At 36.0% G+C, this 22,478-nt stretch overlaps 1 protein-coding gene across 1 annotated transcript; it reads right to left on the bottom strand.

Moving 5' to 3' along the window:
* Nucleotides 1-3,230: 3,230 nt before the first annotated feature.
* Nucleotides 3,231-14,379, bottom strand: LOC110699848 (ATP-dependent RNA helicase-like protein DB10). The gene is made up of 9 exons (XM_021877362.1): nt 14,215-14,379; nt 13,229-13,549; nt 8,211-8,348; nt 7,456-7,524; nt 6,695-6,964; nt 5,863-6,213; nt 5,259-5,536; nt 4,820-5,140; nt 3,231-3,941 (listed from the first exon to the last, which is right to left on the bottom strand). Exons 2-9 carry the CDS (start codon nt 13,538-13,540, stop codon nt 3,620-3,622), a joined length of 2,061 nt encoding a protein of 686 aa, XP_021733054.1. The 5' UTR covers nt 13,541-13,549; nt 14,215-14,379; the 3' UTR covers nt 3,231-3,619.
* Nucleotides 14,380-22,478: the final 8,099 nt, after the last annotated feature.

Below are 22,478 nucleotides of genomic sequence, written 5' to 3'. Positions count from 1 at the left end.
TTTTTCATTCTATTTATAAAAGATGGATGTCAAAGGTCGTTTTATTTCGGAATAATCAAAAGATCACTTTATTATATTTAGAAGATCCGTTAAAAATCATTTTATTTTTTACAATTTTTCCATTTTATTTTAAAATTCTATGATTACCAACCATATCAAAAGTGTAGTAATTGCATAGAGTTTATAAGACGCCTTATAATAAGTAATATAGAACGCTTGTTTGATTAACGAGATAAGAGATTTTCTTGGAACAAATAGCCACAAAAGAGTAAAAACTTCCGAGCACAATGGGAAAAATTACACAACAATCCATGCATACTAAAAACATAAAACACAACAATCCATGCATGCAAGATAAGGTGATCCCTCTTGTAGTAAATTTTTTAAAAGATGTGTATGACCCAAAGTTGGAAGAAAATGATGGGGATGAGATTGATTTGGTTTTAAGGGAAATGGAGTTACCTATTTTATCATAAGACGATAAAAGGATTTTTGAAAAAAGTATTACTCCAGAGGAAATTAAGGATGCCATGTTTGGAATGAAGAGTGATAAATCCCCGGGTCCAGATGGCTATAAGGCAGAATTTTTCAAGCAACACTGGGATATTGTTGGCCCTTCGGTGATTAAGGGCATTACTAGCTTTTTTAATAGTGGTTTTATCCTAAAGTCTTGGAATGAATCCATTTTGGTTATGATCCCTAAAATTGATAATCCAGAAGAAGTCGGGCATCTTAGACCAATAAGTTTATGTAATACCATCTACAAATGTGCTTCTAAATGTATGGTAAATAGAATAAAGCTAGTCCTTCCAAATCTTATTTCGGATTACCAACATGCTTTCGTACCAGGGAGACATATGTCCGATAATATCCTTCTTAGCCATGAGCTTCTCCATATGGTTAATAACAGAAAGAAGGGGGCAGATTTGGCTGTGGTAAAGATGGACATGAGCAAAGCGTATGACCGAGTAAGATGGGATTTTTTGGTTAAGGTTCTGAAGAAATTTGGCTTTCCGGACCATTAGATCTTGCTGTGTAAACAATGCTTTTCAACAGTTTCTTACAAAGTTTTGATAAATGGAAGTGTTTCCTCAAATTTCAGTCCCAGCTGTGGCTTGCGGCAAGGTGACCTCCTTTTCCCGTATTTATTTTTGTTTTGTATGGATATTTTTTCACGAATGCTAAAGCTAGCAGAAGACATCAATCTTATTAAAGGTATTAAGCTTTCGAGACAGTCCCCAAGGATTAATCACTTATTTTTTGCGGATGATGTCCTTTTGTTTTATCATCCATCAGAAGAGACATGTACATCTCTTTCTACTATTATCAGTCGATTCTGTAAGATCTCAGGGGAACAGTTGAATTTAAACAAATCTTTTATCAAATTCAGTCCGAGCACTACCCTGGGAAAGCAGGATGCTTATAAAAGTATCTTGCGAATAAACAAAACAACAAACCTGGGACATCACCTTGGTGCTTTAGTTGATCTCCTTCCAAGTAGAAGCTCAAATTTTAACTTTCTAGTAGATAAAATTGCGGGGAAAATTTTGGCTTGGAATACTCTCAACATTTCTTTCTCTGCAAAAATAATTCTGGTAAATACAGTACTTATCTCGATGGCAGCACATGTTATGAATTGCTTCAAGCTTCCTTGTGCTATTGCTAGCAAGATTGAGAGTCTGGTGATGAGATTCCTATGGGGGAATAAAGGTAGTAAGGGTATTCATTGGGTAAAAAAAGAGATTGCTCAATTGCCTAAAGGAATGGGGGGCTTAGGGTTCCGAAATATTGAAGCCCTTAATGATACCTTACTAATGAAGCAAGCCTGGCGTATGCACAATAACCCGCAATTATTGGTATCTAGAATCTATGCTATGAAGTGCCCTTCTATGCTGTTTAGAGGGAAGGTTCTCTCCTTGAAGAACAAAAGGGTTTCATGGGGAATGAGGGGTATTCGAAGTAGTGAATCGAAGTTTAAAGATGGTCATGGTTGGAAGGTTGGAAATGGGGATAAAATTTATGCTTTTCGGGATATTTGGGTTGATGGAAGAACTCCAGAGCCAAATTCAAATGTAACTTTCCGACGGGTCTTAAGAGGCAAGGTAAGTGATTTTATTAATAAAGAAAATAATACGTGGGATGCTAGGAAACTACGGGATTTTTTCCCTTTAGCAGAGGCAAGAGCAATCGGGGCTATGGAGTTGCCGGAAACAGACAGAGAGGATGTGTTATGTTGGAATCTTACCAAGACTGGAGACTTTAGCACGAAATCGGGATACGCCTTCTTACTCGGTAAACAAGTCTAGAATGATAGAATTACACTTGATGAGATAAAGTTTCTAAAGTTTATATGGAAACAAAAACTACTACCGAAATGGAAAATTTTTATTTGGAAGGTTTTTTATAATGGTTTGCCGGTTAAGAGTAATTTGCATCTTCGTCATCTTAGCGCCTCAGGCTTGTGTGAAATCTGTAAAATTGAAGAAGAAAATATGAATCACCTTTTAAGACAATGTAATACTTCAAGGAAGGTATGGTTTGGTGGAAGCCTTGGTATTAGATCGGAGGAAAACTTGGAGAGTACTATTCAAACGTGGTTAATATGTTATATCCGACTCTTTTATAGTCAGGATGGTTCCGAGAGTGAGAGAGTTCCAATCGTTGTGGCTACCCTGTGGGAGATATGGTTAGCAAGGAATGACTTCATTTTCAGAGGGAACAAGGTGCCTGCAGAGGAAATATTGGAAAAGATTGACAAGCGTATGGAAGAACACCAGACCTTTATCAACCAAGGTACGACTGGGTTTGAAGATTCTTACCCAACAGACTTAGATCCAGTACGACCACCAGGATTCCTTTTGGCAAGTTTAGGGAAGTTTGATCAAGGTTTCTCTAATCTACTAATACAATTTGATGGTGCTTGGAATAAATAAACAAAGAGGATGGGGATAGGTCGGGCTCTAGTAGAGAATGGAGTATTGATAAAGAATTATGGCTGCAATTTTGGAATGGCAAGTTCCGCTCTCCATGCGGAAGCTATGGCATGTCTACTTACAATGAAATGGTGTATCCAAGAAGGTTTAAGTAGTATGGTCTTTGTCACAGATGCTGCAAATTTGGTTGATCTGTTGCAAAAGGGGAGGGCTAGAGATAAAACAATTGATTGGACCAATCTCTGAAATCAAGGAAAAGGGAAAGAGCTTTAAATGGTGTATTATTCGCAAGGAAAATAGGGCAAAAGTGGAAGTGGCGCATAGAATAGCCAAGGATGCAGCATCCTTTTTAATTTCGTCTGTTAAAAAAAAAACATAAAACATAACAATATGATTAACTGCATACATTCATTTTTAAGCATGGCCTGCATAAATACCATGAAAATACATCCAGCTACTTCGAATGTTCAACACTAACCCCCTTTTTTTACGACAGGTACCCCACTTAGCCTTGCAAAAACAGCTAGAGACCCACATTTACGTCCACAACAATCACTTCCCAGTTACAATACGAAAGTTTTTACTGTACTGCACCAATATAAGTTCCATACAGCATTTTTGCATACAACATAACGCTACCATTTCCGACCAAAAAATGTTGTAACCAAGTCAGCTTAGCAATTGCTTCACATATGTTCATGAGCAGGAATAGCACCATCCTCTTCCTCATTATTTCGGGAATAAGATAGGTTCCCGCCTGCAACTGCACTGTCAGCGTTAGCAGAACGAGCCTTTTCCATCATCATTTCATGAAAACTTTGCCCTGGAGGAACTCTGTTAAGCTTTTCAGGGCTGCGACTGCGGCTTCTACTCCTCCCACGGTTCCACCCCTGATCCTTAACTGGAGCCCCACCCCAAGCCTTCTGACCACTTGGGCTTGGACTTCGGCTGCGACCTCTAGGCTGGTAGCCTCTATCATGTTGGTAGCCTCTATCATTATCATTATACCTTGGCACAATCAAATAACATTAGCAAAACTGCTCCAAAATACATAGTAGATAGTACAACTCACAAGAATCAGTTTCAATGACCAAAGAAAAAATCATACTTCTCAAGGGGAAAAGAAAAAAAAAAATCAATGCGCACTAAGAAAATACGTAACTGATTTTCAGTCTGGTCACATACAACACAATCACAAATTATGTCATCCAGCACCATAGCAAGCGAAAGTCAATATAACGACAGTATTCCATATGATGTCAAAAGATGTTAGACACAACAAATGTTCCCCATATAATGTCAAAAGAAGGATACATCAAAAGTATGTCCCCAATCATAGACCAAAGAAGTCAAAAATCAATACAACAATCTTCACAAAATGAAATAAAAAACACCGGTGAGAGCACCACAAGAAGCGAGAGCACAAACATAATACAATATACCAAATAAAATAGCATGTTTTTTTCTACTTCTAAGAGAGACTAGGCAAAGCATAATATACTCATCAGAACTTCAGAACCACATACAGATCAGCATAACAGCACTGAATCTTTACAAGAGCCTGAAACATAAATGGGGGTGGATGTGTGATATAGTAACCTATAGGACATTACTGGAATCATATATATATTGAACAAGATCTCTAATTATGTAAGGACGATAGTGTATTATGACACTATGCCTTCTTGTAAGTGATAATTTTTTTTTTCTCGGGGGTTGGGAGGGGGGAATGGAGGGTAAATCAGTTTTCAGATTATATGTAACCAATGTATCTAATAGTTAATCACTGAAAAGCATTCACCCAATACAATTTGAAAAGCTCACCAAAAAAAACATTAATAAAATAAAAATTAAAAAAAAAAATAATAAGTAGCATGTCACTTTACCTATCGCGACCCCTTCCACCATCCCTGCCACCATAACTTGATTCAAATCTCCCACCTCGGCCTCCATCACGACCACCAGAGCCATATGGACGTCTAAACCTACCCATTCCACCACCACCACCTCGTAGTGCCATATCACGGACCTCCTGTGGAACTTTTTGATTTGCCCCTTCAAGAATCTTTACAAGATCAGAAGCATATCTACTATCCTGATCATTAAAGAATGAATATGCCACTCCAGTTGCACCTGCTCTTCCCGTTCTACCAATTCTATGAACATAGTCCTCAATTCCTGTAGGGAAGTCATAGTTAACCACCACCCTGCATGCAACCAAATAATGTCAATGTAGAGTTCATATCACCAAAGATAAACACACGCAGCAACTATATGGGTGTTTCACATGCAATAAAAGTGAAATAGTAAGCATTAATCACAAACCTAATGTCCTTAATATCAAGACCACGGGCTGCAACATCTGTAGCAACCAGCACAGGAGATCTTCCAGATCGGAACTGATTTAGTACATGATCACGTTCACTCTGAGACTTGTCACCATGTATTGCAGCTGCACCAAATGGACGAGACAAGTTGCGAGCAAGAAGATCACACATTTTTTTAGTTGCACAAAAGATAATGATCTTTGATCCTGGTTCTTCAGATCTTAATATCTGCTCCAGTCGTCTTTGTTTTTCCATAGAAGAAACTACTTCCACATGCTGCAACAGATAAATTTAACGTTTAGTAGTTAGTACATACCACCAACGCCATCAAGGATATTATCATATACTTCCTCCGTTACTATTTAGTTGACGCGTTTGATATATATTAAAAAGAGGAGAGTGAGAGAGAATGAAAAAGCAAGTGGGGTAGCTTGTAAATGCAAGGTAAAAAAGTTACCCCAAAATGAAACGTGTCAAATAAAAAATAAAAAAAATAAAAAAAACTTCCTAAAAAGGAATACGTGTCAACTAAAAAGAAACGGAAGTAGTATATCACTCGTTGATAATAGAGCAAGATAAAGGAAAAAAAGATTGGCATTTACCTGAGTGATAGACTTGTTTGCAACAAGTTCATCTGCATTACCAATATTAACTTGGACAGCATTTGACAATAGATCAGCTGCAATCTTTCGGACCTCTTTGGGCCATGTTGCAGTATACATCAGTGTCTGGCGACGAGTGGGTACCTCCTTCACAATTTTTCTAATTTGTGGCTCAAAACCCATGTCTAGCATCCGATCTGCCTCATCAAGCACCAAATAGGAGACCTGATTCAAGCTAATTCTCTTTGTCTCTAGTATATCATTCAAACGACCAGGTGTAGCTACCACAATATCCACTCCTCTATCTAACTCCTTCAATTGTGGGCCTTTGGGTGCCCCTCCATACAAACACTACAGGATTAAATAAAGGGAATAACTTTATGAGATGAAACAATTCCATATATACTCGATTACAGCAGCACAAATAGGCAAGCACAAGGTATATGTATGGGAGTGAGATTGATATGGTTACCAGTCAGTACTTCTAAAAAGATACTCATGAAAAATTAACAATATAAAATGGCATACGACTCCAGCCAAAATTTACCACAACAATGACCCAGACCATTTTATCAAATTCATCCCAGAAATTCTACTCGAAATAGTAGTAATTCATATAACTCGAAGATCAAGTTTTGAAAACAAAAACTGAAAAAAGCATACTGCTATATACATTAAAATACAGACTAAAGATATTACTAATTTAAGAACAGATTCAAAAGAAACAAACAAAATTTATGTTCAACTTCCAATTAAGAAGATGTGCCCTCACTAAAAATAATCAAGCAAGACAACCTAAATACATTTATCAGAAACAGAGATCACGTCGTACCGTGCAAGATATTCTGGAGGACCTCCCAAATTTCACAGCCTCATCTTGAATCTGTGTTGCCAATTCCCTTGTCGGTGACAGTACTAACACAGTTGGTCCCATTTGTGTATTGTTGCGGCGCTGCTTGAGATGCATAAAACCTGGAAGAAGATAGCCTAAGGTCTTTCCAGAACCTGTCTTAGCAATTGCCACAATATCTCGACCTTGCATTGCAATTGGCCATGACTGTGCCTGAATAGGTGTAGGAGCAGAAAATCCAGCCTGGTGTACCTGTAAAAGCAAAAAACCACAAGAGTGCTGAGTAAAAGAGCTAAAAAGTTCCTAAGCTACAGCTATTTTGAGTTACAGAGGATCATGCAAGAAGAAGCACCATCCTCCTATGCAGGTAGCGAATGCTTGCAAGATGCAAGCCACAGCAGGAGGTGGCATCTTCTTTTTGTTTGGACCATGTGGCAGACTGAATCATCATCGACAGCAAGCCGGCCACGAACTTGGATGATTCGAAAAATCCATCTCAAACAATGGTCCAGCGTAAAAAGAGCACTCCAATTACAAAGCCCTCCAACAGAGGGCAGCACAGCGTACGACATTAGCTCCTCCCTGGAGCAAATATCGCATCTGCGACAAAAAGTAAAGATGCAAAATAAATAACCCAAGTCTGAACTCCAGCAACTGCAGAACTTTGCATGGAAATAATCGGCAACATAGTTCGGCACACTTACTGGGACAGAACAACTATGAGATAAATACATCATAGATACCTCTTTCAGCAATTCAGAAGGGAAACCAGTAGCTTCGAAATTTGTGAAAGGTGGGGGCACACCACTTCCCTAAAAAAAAGTAAAGTAAACTGTAGTCAGGAAAAAATATTTCTTTTCACAACAGGAAAAATAAGAATACTATAAAGTAAGACAATAGCATCAAAATAAAAATAAAAGATTATGTCCATCAATCAATAGTAGAAATGAAATGAATTGCCCATGCATTTCAGTAAGTAAAACCCAATAATGTTTTTAATTGCACATATAGTACCAAATGTTTAATTACTTTAAAAAGCCACTACTAAAACTTGAACCATGAAATTACAAATAAACCATTCATATCATAACACTATGTTTGGAACTTTGGATTGAGAGAAATGGATGGAAAAGAAGAGGAGAAACTGAAGAAATTGTCACCCTTTCATTTGGATATCATATGAAAGGAAACTTGGGAGAAAATTCAAAGGATCCATTCTCCTTCCCCTTTCATAAACCAACTTCCACATCAGAAAGATTTGGAAAGAAAATGGAAGCTCACTCACTCCCTCCCTTCCCTATCCTTCCCCTTCATTATACTCCTCTCCCTTCCCTTGCTCTACATGATTGATATTTAAACATAGTGTAAATTAACAGCACTGAAAAAACAAAAGAACATTCATGAAGTAACAAACAGTTGACGTAGATGATAGATTTAAGTATTCACAATCTTAAAAGGATATGCAAGTAAAGATTAGAATCCAGTCCATAATACTCACAGAAACAGATATTTCATGCCGACGACGATAAGCTTCAGGCGACAAGCCGCTACCTGCATGGGCTGCATCCACAGGTCTTTGCTCACGAATGGATCCTTCAACAACAGCATCATTTGGAATATTTCCACCTTTGGTGCTCTATTTCAAAATTTAAAATTTAAAATACTTGTAAAACAAGATGACATTGTATCATCCCAATTCCATTTGTTCAACAAAAGATGACATTGTGTTTAATGCATTGATTTCCTAATTTTATCCAAAACTTTTGCTAGCTTTGATTGTGAGTATTGATGGTGAAGCAATTAGGGCATATAAGAGAACCTAATATACTTTATACCTTGCTAACTATATTGAACATAACAAAATGTAAAACACAGAAAAATAACACGTAGTATAAGATAAATAGAGTATAAGAGAACGTGCAAGTAAAAATGTAGTATACGAGATCACAAGCATGGTAATAAACTTGGATTGCATAAACATAGGTGACAGTCATACTCATGGGTATTCATAATAAAAGCCTTATTTTACACCAAAAATGGATAAGAGAAAAACATGGAAATGCAATTCTTATAATGACATGGAACTTGAAAACAACTATATAAAAATACTTCCTCCGATTCTATTTAATTGACCTATAGCTTTGGGCACAAGATTCAAGGAGAGGAGAGACAAATGTCATTTTGTGGCCCTTGTTGCACATGGCTTACTTTATTACCCCAACAAGTTGCCCTCACGTCCATTTCATAAGGGTAATTTAGAAAATTTATCTACCAAAATTTTACATAGAATGGGTCAAGTAATATGACATTTTCATTTTAGGGATGTTAGTCAATTAAATAGAAACAGAGGAAGTTGATGAGTGACATTTATGTCACTTTTAGGGTGTAGTTTTAAAGTCATTTTTCGTATATATTTTCCTCTATTTTCCCTTTTATTCTCTTGTTTTCTATTTAATAAAGTTTCTTGTTATTTTGGTATATTTTAATTTAATTTCTTTATTTTATTACTTTTAGTTTATTTTCGCATTTTATTTGCTTTGGATTTATTTTATTTCGTTCTTTTTCCTTGTTACTTTCATAGTTTTAATCAGTTCGTGGTTTATTTCTTATTTTACTTTATTTACTTGTATAGTTTTATTTAATTTTTATTAGTTTAGTGTTATTTCTCTTATTTTAATTTGACTTTATTTATTTCAGTTTTTATTATTTAATTTATTTGTCCAATTTCTCCCCTCAAATTGTGTTTTGTGTAGGCGAATGCTCGTGGGTTCGAGGCATGTGCTACAAAGTTCAAAAGAAGTGAGTTCAAGTCTCGGTTTGGAGTCAACAATATCCTCCTCCATCCACAACCCACAATCAGCCACATCAAAACACCACCATAATCAGCCACGCAAACGACCATCTCTTTTTCCTTTTTCTTTTTCCTTTTTCTTTTACTTTCTTTCTTTATTTATTTCCTCTTATAATTTTATTTCTCTTTACTTTCTTTTATTAACTTTGTATAAATACCCATTTTTTGGGGTATTTAGTTTTAATCAACAATTATTCTATTTTCTTAATTAGTTTTAGGAGAGCTTCTCTTTCTAGGTTTAGATTACGTTAGAGTAATTTAGAGAGAGAAAGTGAGGCTCACTCCATTGTTGATCTTGGATCTTAAAGAAGCTTAATCAACCTCTTTGTACATCTTCAACTTCAATCAATGAGCATCTCCTTACTCTTTTCTCTTTATTTTGCTATTTTATTCTTGTTTTAGTTGTTAGTATTGCTTGTTAATCATGTCGATGCTTGGTTAGTTGTTAATTAATCTTGTTGTTGGTATGATTAGTGAGTAATTTCCCCATTAAGGGGATGGTTGTGGTTTAGTTGGATCTTGAGCATATTTTAGGGTTTGGAGTTAATTTGTTTGTGATTAAAGTCTTTATATGCTTGATCAACCTACTTGCAAAATGCATGTTGTTAGTTGATTGAGGGTGAATTATTGCATGATGATGCGATAGCGGACCTAGCAAGATCCATTTGTATCGATTGTTATTTGATTGCGCCTCCTAGTATATGGTTCTAATGTGAGAACATAGCGGCTATGTTAGGAGAAGCCAATTGACCCCAAAAGGTGGCTAGATTGGACCCCTTATATCGATATTCATGCATGTATAGTTCGTGATTAATTCAACTTCTATGCCTTTATTTATGTTTGAGTGAATGCTATACCTAAACTGTTTTCCTTAATGTTTTATTTCTTGTTTTAGCGCCTTTATAATTTAGTTTAATAATCTCATATTCCGAACTAGCTTAATTGTTGATAACATTTGGTGGTGTTTACTCGTTCCCTATGGTTCGACCCCTATGCTTGCCTTATACTCGTATTAGGTTTATTAAGGTTGTATAAATTGTATTTGATCTAATGATAGACATCTGACAACGTGTTTATTTCCCTTGTCAGAAGTATTATACAGTTTCAAATAAAATTGTTTGTTTTCAAATTTGATTTGAAATTTTTGTTCATATAAGTTTAATGAAACGAAACTTAGTTTGAAGCTAATAATTTTAAACATAATAAACATCTTAGAAATAATTTAAAACTCCCCCCATTTTGAAAGATCTTAATGGTGAACACTTTCCATTTTGAATTTTTTTCTAGAACTTCTCTACACATTAACTGTCATTCAATTTTTGACAAACCTCTTTCACTATGTTGCCCCCCTAATCCTGCACTATTTTTAACTTTCCATTCACTATCTCTTTACTATATCCACCTTTTTATTTACACCTACCCACTTTTTACATTCCCTCTCGTACTTTCAACCACCTCAAAATATTGTTCAAATACTTCCTCTTTTTTTATTTACTTGCAACACACCACATTAGCACGTACTTCAAGGATGACACTACCCCCAGTATTTTTAACCTTGACCTAATTTGACAGTTGCATTATTCACACTCACCTTTGACTGCCTTTCGTGATGTGGAATCTTGTTTGAATCGTTTCCATAAATCCTATTATAATATCCATTTGTTGTAATTATTAATTACTAAGAATTAAAGGTATTGATGATTAGTTTACAACACTTACAAGTGTGGTAAATGAAACGGGTTAAGTAAAAAAGAAAGGAAAAACCATTAATCTAGGTAAACATACAAATTAAGTAAAAATAATACTACCATTTATAAGAAGATAGTGTAAAGTTGTAAAATTTAGATTTAATAGCTTAATCCGTATGTTTACCTTTTCTAAGAGCAACAACTCGTGGTTTAATTTTATACCACGGTGTAAAAATTCATGCATATGTTAAGGTGGATACATGAGAACACTCTAAGAGATAGAATCAGAAATGAGGTTATTTACAAAAAAAGTAGGTGTGGCAAGCATTGCAGATAAACTAAGGAAAAATCAAATGCGTTGGTTTGGGCATGGCAAGACCCAATGGTGTACCAGTTTGAAGAATGGAAGAATGGGACCATGGAAAGGTTAAATGAGGGAGAGGGAGAGGGGGAGCGAAAATGACTTGGTTGGAAGGAGTTAGGAAAGATATGAAATATATGGATTTACATGAGGATGAAGCATTGGATCACAAGGGATGGAGGAGAAAGATTTATGTCTATGACTAACGAAATAATCAAACTTGGTTCATGTAGCCGACCCCCCTTACGGGATTAAGGCTTTGATTGATTGTTGTACAAATTCATCAAAGATCTATAAGCTCTTACTACCTTGGTGGTATAAAACTATACCATTTGATGGTATATATATTAGGTCCACGTGAAACATGAACCAACCATGGCATGGTTATCTTATACGGAGTATCTTTTATTATATTTTTTCAATTGCATTTTAAGAAAAACTTATGAAGTAAAAAAGAATCAAAAATTACCGTTCATGATTTTTCAAGACCTACACATAGACATCCGTATTAATATAGTTTTATATATTTTTCAAATTCGCTTTTCTCTACCTAGATTGCTTATTTTAATTAATTAACTTTACAAATAGTAATTAGTTATTAAAATGAAATATAATCATAATTAAATTAAGTAAATAATTAATACACATAGGATAGAGAAAGTGTGATGGTAAACTTTTTTTATGATCCATATGTAGAATGATTTTTGGAGAAAGTAAATTGTATTGTGGCATAGATGATGTGGAGAAGCATGAAAGTGGTAGAGAGAGAGGGATGGTCTAATCAATTCTTCAAACAACGTGGCAAAAAGGTGTGTTGCAACTTGCAAGTATTAAAAAGTGGAAGTAAATGTTAATATTGAATGTGGAGGTAACAAATAACAGAAAACAATTCCAATTCATTTTACCTACTCTAAACAATAGTCAACTAGTGTATTTTACAATTGCCTTAAAAGCCAAAATATAAACTTTCTTATTTAAAAAGAAAGAGACAGTTTTGGATTGTTAAATTTACAAATCCCAACCTTCATTAACGACTAGCCACTGGAAGCTGATTAGCCAGAATTTTTTTTTAAAATAAAATTAATTTAAATTAAATTTGTGTATTTTAAGTATACTACTGCCACTGAATAGCCTAAATGCTGAAACATATTAAAGCCTTTGACACTTGAAATAAATCACATTTTAGCATAAGATATTTCTTGCTCCACTCCAAGAAATTAACAAATTATTTCTAGATAATGTACATCACACAGCCGTTCACCAATATGTGAAACAAGTTGCATAAACTAGCAATCATAATGTGCAACTCACGCAAGTGAAAAGGTTATTACATAGATATTAATTAAAAGAATACATGTAAAGCAGATTGCAAGTCACTTATTCCACAATATCCCGCACAACATAATTTTAAATGTATTGTTTCACCCACCATAGCACAAGAACACCCAGCACAAGCAGGAAGCAACAATCAACAATCAACTTATTCCTTAAAAATAGCAATGTATTTGCATTCAGATAGATTAATCAATTAACCAATTTTATCAGTAGCTAGCCACACAAATATTGACGAAGAAAAAATCAAGATGGTGACAAATCTGAAAGAGGAAAAGGTATACCTGATGATTCCTTTCAACATTGCTACCTCTACTATATTTATCATCATTATCACCATTCCCAACATCCTTATGTCCATTAGAGGACTGCTGAACTTGGGCTGAAGAACTTACATAAGTCGAGTAAGGCCTAGATGAAATCGAGCTACCATGTGAAGGTGCACCAGGCCTCTCGTACTGAGTCACATTAGTCTCTGGATTCCAAAAGTACAAGTATCCAGTTTTCCCATCCACCAACCCTCTCCATGGTTTTGGTAATGATGGATCTTCAGGTGCATACCGCGGCCCAGGCGAAGCTGTAGCTGTAGCAGCCATTGAAACTTCCTGCAAATCCCCCAGTTAGTACCCATCTAAAATTCATGCTAGTATTCAGTGCCAAAATCTTGGCCTATAACCTAAGATTCGAGAACACATATAAATCGTAAAAATAGCAAAATTCGTTGCACAATTTTTTTTACAAATTGAAGTAACTGTTTTAAAAACATCAGTTGCATGTTTTGCTTAAGAAAACGTGGAGAACACAGTATCAACTAAAATTAACGTTACTACAGAAAGACAAAATCTTGATCTTAATCTAGGATTTGGGAACAGAAAAACAACATAAAAATTATAACTTTTTCAGCATCATACAAAATACGAAAGAGCGAACAAACAAGAGAGATTTGCAATCCCTAATCAACATAAAATAGGCACAAAAATTCCTGAAAATTGAAAAAAAATTGCTAAACCTAATACAAATCAACAATAATCAAAATTTAGGTTTTCAGATCAAAAAAATAAAATAAAATAAAAAAAAAAAAGCGAAAAACTTCCATTTTTAAACTCATAAATTAGCTGTAAAATCTAGCAATAATAAGCGGGAAAATTCAGATACCGATTTTAGGGTTTATTAAGATGAAGAAGAGCAGTTTAAAAAACGATGATCTAATCTCAGATCTAAAAATGGTGAACATTACATTACAAGTTAAAAGAGAAAAAAGAGAGATTACCGGTAGATGTTTAAGTTAAGAGTGCGGCGTAGCAAAGAAGTGGCGGAGAATCCCCGCACTTCCTGTGGCACGGACTACCTTTTTCTCTGCTTTCTCTCTCAACGCGCTTCAGAAATGTTGAGGAAAAATTGAGACAAGTGAAATGAGAGGTTTGTTTTTTTTGGTGTTAATAACTTAATACATTGAAACCCCAAAATACGGAGTACACTTTTACTTTGTTAAAAAAAAAATGCACATTTAAGTTTCCTTAAAATAAAGGAAAAGTTGCCAACGATGATCTTTTAGCGGTATTTTAAAAATAAAACGAGCTTCTAAGAGCAACTCCAATGGTTGTACTTAGGGACTTGCTTGCCATTTTTAAAAGTCTCTAGCTACTAGCTTGTCTATTGGAGCTAAAAAATACAATTAGCTTGGTCAAGCAAATTAAGCTAATTTGCTTGACAAAAAAGTTTCTAAATTTATTGGAGATTAATATATTAAAATAATTAAATTTCTAGGGTTAATTGAGAAAGTCAATCTTATTTAATTAGCAAGCTAGTAGCTAACCATTGGGACACAAAATTATTGGAAAAGTTTGTGTGACGCGGGATATTTTAGAGCGACGCGGGAAATAATTAACCTACGGGAGTTAAAACGCGTGAAGGGTTTACGCGGAGAAAACATGGAACAGCCCCGTGTCAAGGAATGGGCATCGTGACACGGGAAATTATACCATGATGCGGTGCGAAATCCCGTGGCGCGACAACTGTTCCCGTGACACAGTGGATTTTCGCGGAAAAACACGGAAAAAAGCACCGTGACACGTTGAAAATTACCGTGTCACGGCACCAAGCACTGTGCCACGCCAGATTTTGCTGTGACACGGTGTTTTTACACTGTGAGCTGTAATTCCAGTTTTTACGCGTTTTTTAAATCATGATAACTTTTGATCCATAATACGGAATAAGGCATATAATATATCATTGGAAAGCTTACCAAGTCTACTTTCCAACGCAATTAGAATCAGGTCAAAATCATTTGTAGATTTTAAGGTATGGCCGTTTCAGTAGAAGGGTGTCGGTTTTTGGTCGAGTTTAGTATTTTGCTCATATCTTCTTCATTTTAAATCGGAATTGGGCTTATGATATATGGTTGGAAAGCTTGTTTCAAAGCCTATCCAACAAAATAATAATTGGATCAAAATTTTTTGGCCACAAAATCAGTTTCTCTCGGTTTTGTGATGTGGACACGAAAAGAGGAAAACAAGTTATGGTTTAGGGAAATGAGCTAGGAAATGGATTGGTTTATGAAATGTATTGAATGGAAACATGGATTTAAGCACTCCAAATATTAAATACTCAACACGGCCAATAATGGCGATGAAAGGTTGTTCATCATCAAGTTTAGTTTTGGGGAGACATTTTTAAGTGTCTATAGAAGCCCCCACTTTGATTGAGTTTGTAGAAACGTTGAGTTTGTAGAAACGTCAGTTTCGAAAACTGACAAGCTAAAGTCGTATCACCTAATCAAAAGTAATTCCTAACTCCTTTAACTAATGCAGATAGGGAAGTAGGGTCGAATCCACAGGGAAACTGGTCTTTGTATTCCTAATTAATTAAAGCAATCCAAATTATTAAGTAACAAATTAATATTATGGTGAAAGGAATCTAAATCACGGAGAGTAAAAGTAGGGAAGAAAAAGAATAGAGAAAATCAATGAATAAAAGACCTAGGGCATAGGTTCACCAATAAATAAAATTTCAGGATAAAACCTAATAATCAATCATCAATGCATCAATTAATCAGATCATAAAGGGCTTTTGCTACGTATTACAATAACAGAATTAATCTACCGGTATTAAATCTCATCGCTCAAATCTCAACTTAACCATTTATAAATTAATCTGCCTATTGAAACTAAGCCTAAATATCAATTCTCATCTCTCGAATCTCGAATTAATATTGCTAAACTCAAACATAAAAGATCTGCGCAAATCTAGTTGCATAGCATTAAATCAATCAATAGAAAATTAATCAAGCATTGATAATCAACAACAATAAATCACCCCTTCATATTATTTATGGATCCCCACAAACCCTAGAAAGAAAATGAAAGGAATGGTGTCCTTCGAACAAGTGTACTATTCCGTTAGCGGGTTCAGAATTATTAGAAAGCTAATATATTCAGTAAGGTCAAGTGATCGGAATGCTTGGGTGGAGGCCGCTTCCGATCAGAATATTAATGTACAATTAATATTACAGCTTAATCTTGACTGAACCCTTCGGGTCTCTCCCTAGCAAAAATACGAACCGACTCGACGAATTAATTCGGAAGAAATTAATTCGTCGCCCGAGTGTTAAATATTTAGACGTCGGAAATTCGAGCTTGGAGAGTCGAAACCGAGCGTCGGAGAGTCTCAAATTTCGAGCCAAATTTAGGAATTGGCAAGACGGGAAAATACTTCAAGTAACAAGTAAAATCCTAGCCATGTGAAAGGCTAGGAAAGCGCGCCCAATAGGTGTGTGCCACATGGCAGCACACGTGGCAGCCGCCAAGTGGCAGCGTGCCACGTAGGCAGCGTGCCATGTGGCAGCGCGCCATGGTGGCGACACATATGGCAAGGGCCGTGGACCCGGGGCGATGGGTCATGGACACGGGCCAAAATAAAATAGCCCAACCGAACCCAACTTGGGGCTCAAGGTTGGGTGACACATGGTTAGTTCACATTGCATGTGAATTGCCTTGGGGACCAAGTAGGAAAGTGGTCCTCACCTAACCATGTGACACTTGTTACTTATTCCTTGGTTTATTTAACTAAGGATTGAATTCATCAATCTTTCCATGTGGGATCTTTTTGTGAAAAAGTCCCACATTGAAAGCTGAGTGGAATTCACAAGCTATCCTTCCTTATAAATAGCCAAAGCATGGCTTGAGAATTCTTTGCTTGAGTGAGAGTTGAAAAAGGCATCACCATTGTGAAAACCTTTGAACTTATTTAATCACTTGGGTTTTGGTCGGACCTTGCTAACTCCAAGGTAGCGGACTTAAAAAGTCGGTGTTTGTTCTTTGTGGGTGGATACCGTTGGAGGCTCTCGTGTGAGCGGGGCTAAAGCTTTCAAGTAAGAGCCCGACTTTGAGGGTGAAGCACGCGTCAAAGGTAAATTCCGATTTTATCCTTTTATGTTTATTTATTATGTTTTATGGTTTTATTTATTGCGAGTGGTTCTTTGGGTCGGGGTCGTTTCCGCGGTAAGTTGGACTTACCAAACCCCAACAGTGGTATCGGAGCCGCGCTCGTTTATTTTTAAAATCATAATATTTTTCAAGGTGATTTTTATGGCTTAATTTTTTTGGTTTAATTTTCTAATTAGATTAGTAGCTCGTATTATCTATTTTAACCTCGTATATACGCTACCTTCAGCCCGAACCCAGATTTCAACTCAAAAATAGTGAATTTTGGGTGGAAAATGTGTTCTGGAAATGGTTTTTTCTTCTAGGGAGCGGTTTTTAGCCAAAAAACGACCAGAAATGCTATTTTCGAGGGTTTTTCGTTTTGATGAAAAATTTTAAGTGTTTCTAACCTTGAAAATTAATTGCATATTTATGGTGGTTATGTAATTGGTTCAATACATATTTTATATGCAATTTTAAACCTCTTTAGGCATGATTACTTGGTAGCAATTTTGTGCTTGAATGCTTTGTTTTCTTTTTTCACATAATTGCAAACTAATTGTATTAAGTGTGAAATTGTTGTTCTTTGAGGCTTCCAAGTATTAAAGATTCAATCTTTAATTATGTTAAGTGATTGAAACTTTATATTACTAAATTCCATGAATTTTTGTTAAACTTTGTTGATTTAATCATTTTTTAGTTGATTGGAATCATAAAGTTTGAAACTTTGTGATGGAAAATTGTTTATCTTCATATTGGAAGATATAATTTTTCAAGAATTCACAAGTATTAAAGTTGAAATCTTTATTGAACTTATGTTCATTTTTCCAACTCCCTTTTATTTTGTCAAAAACTCAAGATTAATTTATACTAATTAAATTAATAGTGAGTAATTGCCCTCTTATTATTTTAGTTGCACCAAGTTATTAAACCAATTTAATTAAAGAATGGTTCTTGGGAATTATTTTGGTTAGATGCACTTTGAAAATTTTATTTTAAGTTAGACTTGTTTAAATTTTCATTTTTGCTCAATGAAATTAATCCTAAAATTAGTTTAGAATTGATTAGAGATGTCACACAAAATCAGGAATTATTCCCGAGGCACAAGCATGCAAACCAAGGCACAATAGCCATGTACATCCCTCGGCCAGCTGGGCTACTCGCACAGCCCGCATGTGGCTGCCGTGGACGAGGCTGCTGCGCTTGGTGCATGTGGTGCTAGGTGTGTGCGAGGAGCCGTGTGCTGACTTGGTGCATTAGGGGCATAAGAGACGATGCAAGGTGTAGCAGCAGTGCTAGGCAGCTGCAGCTAGACGCGCATCGAGTGCGCGCTGCCAAGCAGCGCCCAGCAGCATCACAGCACGCAAGGCCGAGGCTACTAAGCAAGCGCTCAGCACTTGCGTGCGTGTGAGTACTCAAGGGTGCTAGCCTTGGGTAGTTTTAGGGAATATTTCAAGCGTTAACCCCTAGCTTGAACCCCACTGTGATCATACATAAAGTACGGTGGCGTCCAAAAGGGAAGAAGATAGAGCAAAAGAGTCGCCAACAAGTTTTAGGAACTTGTAAACCATTCACAGGGTGAAGGTTACACCCCTTAACGATCCAAGAGATCGTCAACTCCATAAGGTCTTGAACCAAATAAGGGTTCGGGGATGAAGGTACAAATCCAACCTAAAAGAGATTGAACCTGCCCTAATAATAGGCCTCTACTTTATTCTGATCGTATTCATGTGCGCTTTCTGACTAACATGCAATCAATAGGTTTAACCCTAAATCTGTTTATCTATGTTGGTTGAATATAATGCACAAATAAATCTATTATTGGCGATCACTTGAATTATAATCAAATTAACCCTAACAAGATTATTAATTATCTTATTAAGCGTGATTACAAGTACAAATTCTCTTTAAACATGCATAAAAGGTGTGATCAAGCAATAACAATATATCAAGCAACATAATAATAATAATAATAATAATAATAATAATAATAATAATAATAAGCTTATAATCATAACAATCATAATTAAAAATAATCATCATTATAATAATTATAATCATAAAATCATGAAGTATAATCATAATAATGATCAAAACAATAATCATCATAACAACAATCATATTAATAATAATAATAATAATCATGTTAAAACATAGCAAGATCCTAGGCATGATACTAACAAGATTAATAACAAACCTTAGCATGTCACTAAGCAATAAAAATCAAATCTTTAAGCCTAACATGATACTAACAATCATAAATATTAGGAAGAACATAAGAAGCATCGTAATGATCATATTTAGCATTAAATTTACCCTAGACATGATACTAGGAATCATAATAACAATCTAAACATGATTTCTATATCATAATATCAATAAAAAAACCATTAAAGTACTTAATTTGATGCCTCGTACCTCTATCTAATAACAAAATACACACGTTAGTAACTTCAAGGAAAATAATAAACAAAACTATTAAATTAAATAATTGAAATAGAGATTTGGGACCAAACCCTCAGAAATTAAACCTTTCACGTCTAGGGCGATGGCAACTTCGAATATGGCTAGGTGTTTCTAGATCTTGAGAATGCGGAATTTTGTATGTAAAAAGGAATTTAGAAAAAGAGAGAGAGAGAATAAAAAGAAAATTGATGAGAGTTGGCGAATGATTAGAAGAGAATGAGAATGAAAACTGGTTGTAGATGAATATTGATGAAAACTAGTTGTAGGAGAATGAAAAACGGAGTTTTTACGACGTTATTTATAGAGAAAATAAGCCAAAAAGATAAAATATCAAAACAGAGTCTGGCACACAAAAAACCGAACCAGCGCCAATGCTGGCGCTAGGCGCCAAGCGTAACGCCAGGCGCTACAGCTGGCGTTTGGCGCTGATTTCAGAAATTCACGCGTTTTCTTAAAATCAGATAAAAATTGCCGTACAGGAGGATAAAATCGTATTTTTCCTCAAAAATGCTCTTTGATTTTAATTAAAACTCTGAAAAGTCAACAAAAGTCAATTTATCAATGCTAATTGAATTAGGAATGAAAAGAACCTTCTAGAAGAATCTAGAAGAGTAAAACCATTCCTAATTGCATTAGGAATGATAAATCATATTAAGCCCTACCCTAGATCATTGGGCCGCATATAAGGCTCAAAACGGGCCCATTTTAGTAAATTGGCCATAACTTCCTCAATATTCATCAGAATTGGGCTTATATAATATATCGTTGGAAAGCTCTTGTCAAGACCCATCCAACTACACTACTATTGGACCCATATCAAGGACCAACCAAACTGGACTGACTGTTTTCTTAAAATAAGTTTTCAAAAACAGAGAGAAGAGAAAAGAAATTAAAACTATCCGCAACATTAAACTTTCCACACTTTCACTTCATTCGATTATGATTCGACGTGAAAGGTACTCATCACTGGGTTTGGTTTTGGGGAGACACAAATGGGTGTCTACAGAAGCCCCCACTTTGACTGAGTTTGGAGAAACGCAAGTTTCGAAAACAAAAGTCAAAGTATCGATAGGGACGGAGAATGATTCAGAACGTTCTGCGATCCTAAATCAATCTTGTAACGCCGATACCTGCAAACTAGCGTTAGTTAAACAGATAAGAGAGTTAAGAAACGCGTATCTTGCACCGTCGAGCACACGTCTCTGGAGGGTAACCGATTTGTTGCTGCTTTACTGTTATTTTGATGACCTCCTGCAAGCTAGAGAATGCCATCTCGCTTAAAAACCTCTACGCTTGTAACTGCTTCCAATATAGAAGACTTCTTCGCTTGAAACGATCCTCTCCCGCTATGATAATATTCCACGTCCAAGGGAATACCATCGAAGATTGTTTTACTTGAAACAATCGTCATCCGCATTGATAATATTCCACGTCCAAGGGAATACTATCGAAGATAATTTCGCTTGAAATCAACCTCATCCGTATTGATAATATTCCACGTCCAAGGGAATACTATCGAAGATTGCCTCGCTTGAAACAATCTTCTTCCGCTTTAGGACCATCTTCCACGTCTAAGGGAACATGGTCGAAGACAACTTCGCTTGAAATTACCTTCAGTTGTTTGTGACAACTCTCCGCAAGCCAGGGAATGTTGCCGAAGATATCCTCGCTTGAAGCTATCCTCATGTGTTGCGATAATTTTCAAAAGAAATTACCGAAGATCTCCGCTTGTCGATCTTTAAAAAGCTCGCTTGAACTTTGCTCCCGCTATGCTTGTATGTCGGCGCTTTTGTTGCTTTGAACCTGTATGTCAGTGCCCTTTGCAGAATGAATGAACCAATATGTCGGTGACTTTTATTAATGAACCACTATGTGGGTGCCTTTTATTAATGAGCCAATGCTTAGGCGCTTTAAGCTAAGTGAGACGATCTTTCATCAGGACGATCAGTTTGTGCAATCATGCCAATTACTAAAAATCGTGTCAAATTGCTTAGAGGGGCTAACTGGCGTACCAAGGAACCCAAAATATGTTGCAAGGAGGTAGAACAACCTCACTGTGAAGCTGAGTGTTCAGGCGCTGCCGAAAAACCATCAGCGCCACACAATTGCCTTTAGCGCCAGGCGCTAGGATTGGCGCCAGGCGCCAAGCCTGATTTTTGACTCCAAAGCCTAGCGCTTGGCGCCAGCACGGGGTTTTCCTTAAATACCCCTTTCTTCTTCATTTTGCTGTTTTGTTCGTCGCGATTTCACTCGAAAAACCGGAAAACTTCATTTGCTTCGTTCTTGCTCGTTTCTCAACCGAATACACTCAAATTTGTTGCAAATTAAAGCTCTTTTCATCTACTTTCCTGATCTATGTAAGTTTTCTTCAAACTCACATCAGTTTTTATGAATTTTGCACATGTTTATTCAAGATTTTCATGAATTTTTGAATTTTTGAATGCTTAATTCGCTTTGTTTATCAAATTTAATGCCATGAAATTGCTTGATTATGTTTATTTATTGCCTTGGGAGTAATTTGAGAGTTGTTTGACTCAACTTGGTGAAGAAATGAGCAATTTGCCATTGTTGGACCTCTTAAGGTTGGGAATGTAATGTGACTTGTTCTTGATGTTTTTGCTAGTAATTCTTGTCCAATTTGTCACAA

The sequence above is a fragment of the Chenopodium quinoa genome, unplaced genomic scaffold (assembly GCF_001683475.1).
Source record: "Chenopodium quinoa cultivar QQ74 unplaced genomic scaffold, ASM168347v1, whole genome shotgun sequence".
NCBI lineage: Eukaryota > Viridiplantae > Streptophyta > Magnoliopsida > Caryophyllales > Amaranthaceae > Chenopodium > Chenopodium quinoa.
Note: the sequence above shows the minus strand (reverse complement) of the source record. Positions and strands in the feature narration are given on the sequence as shown.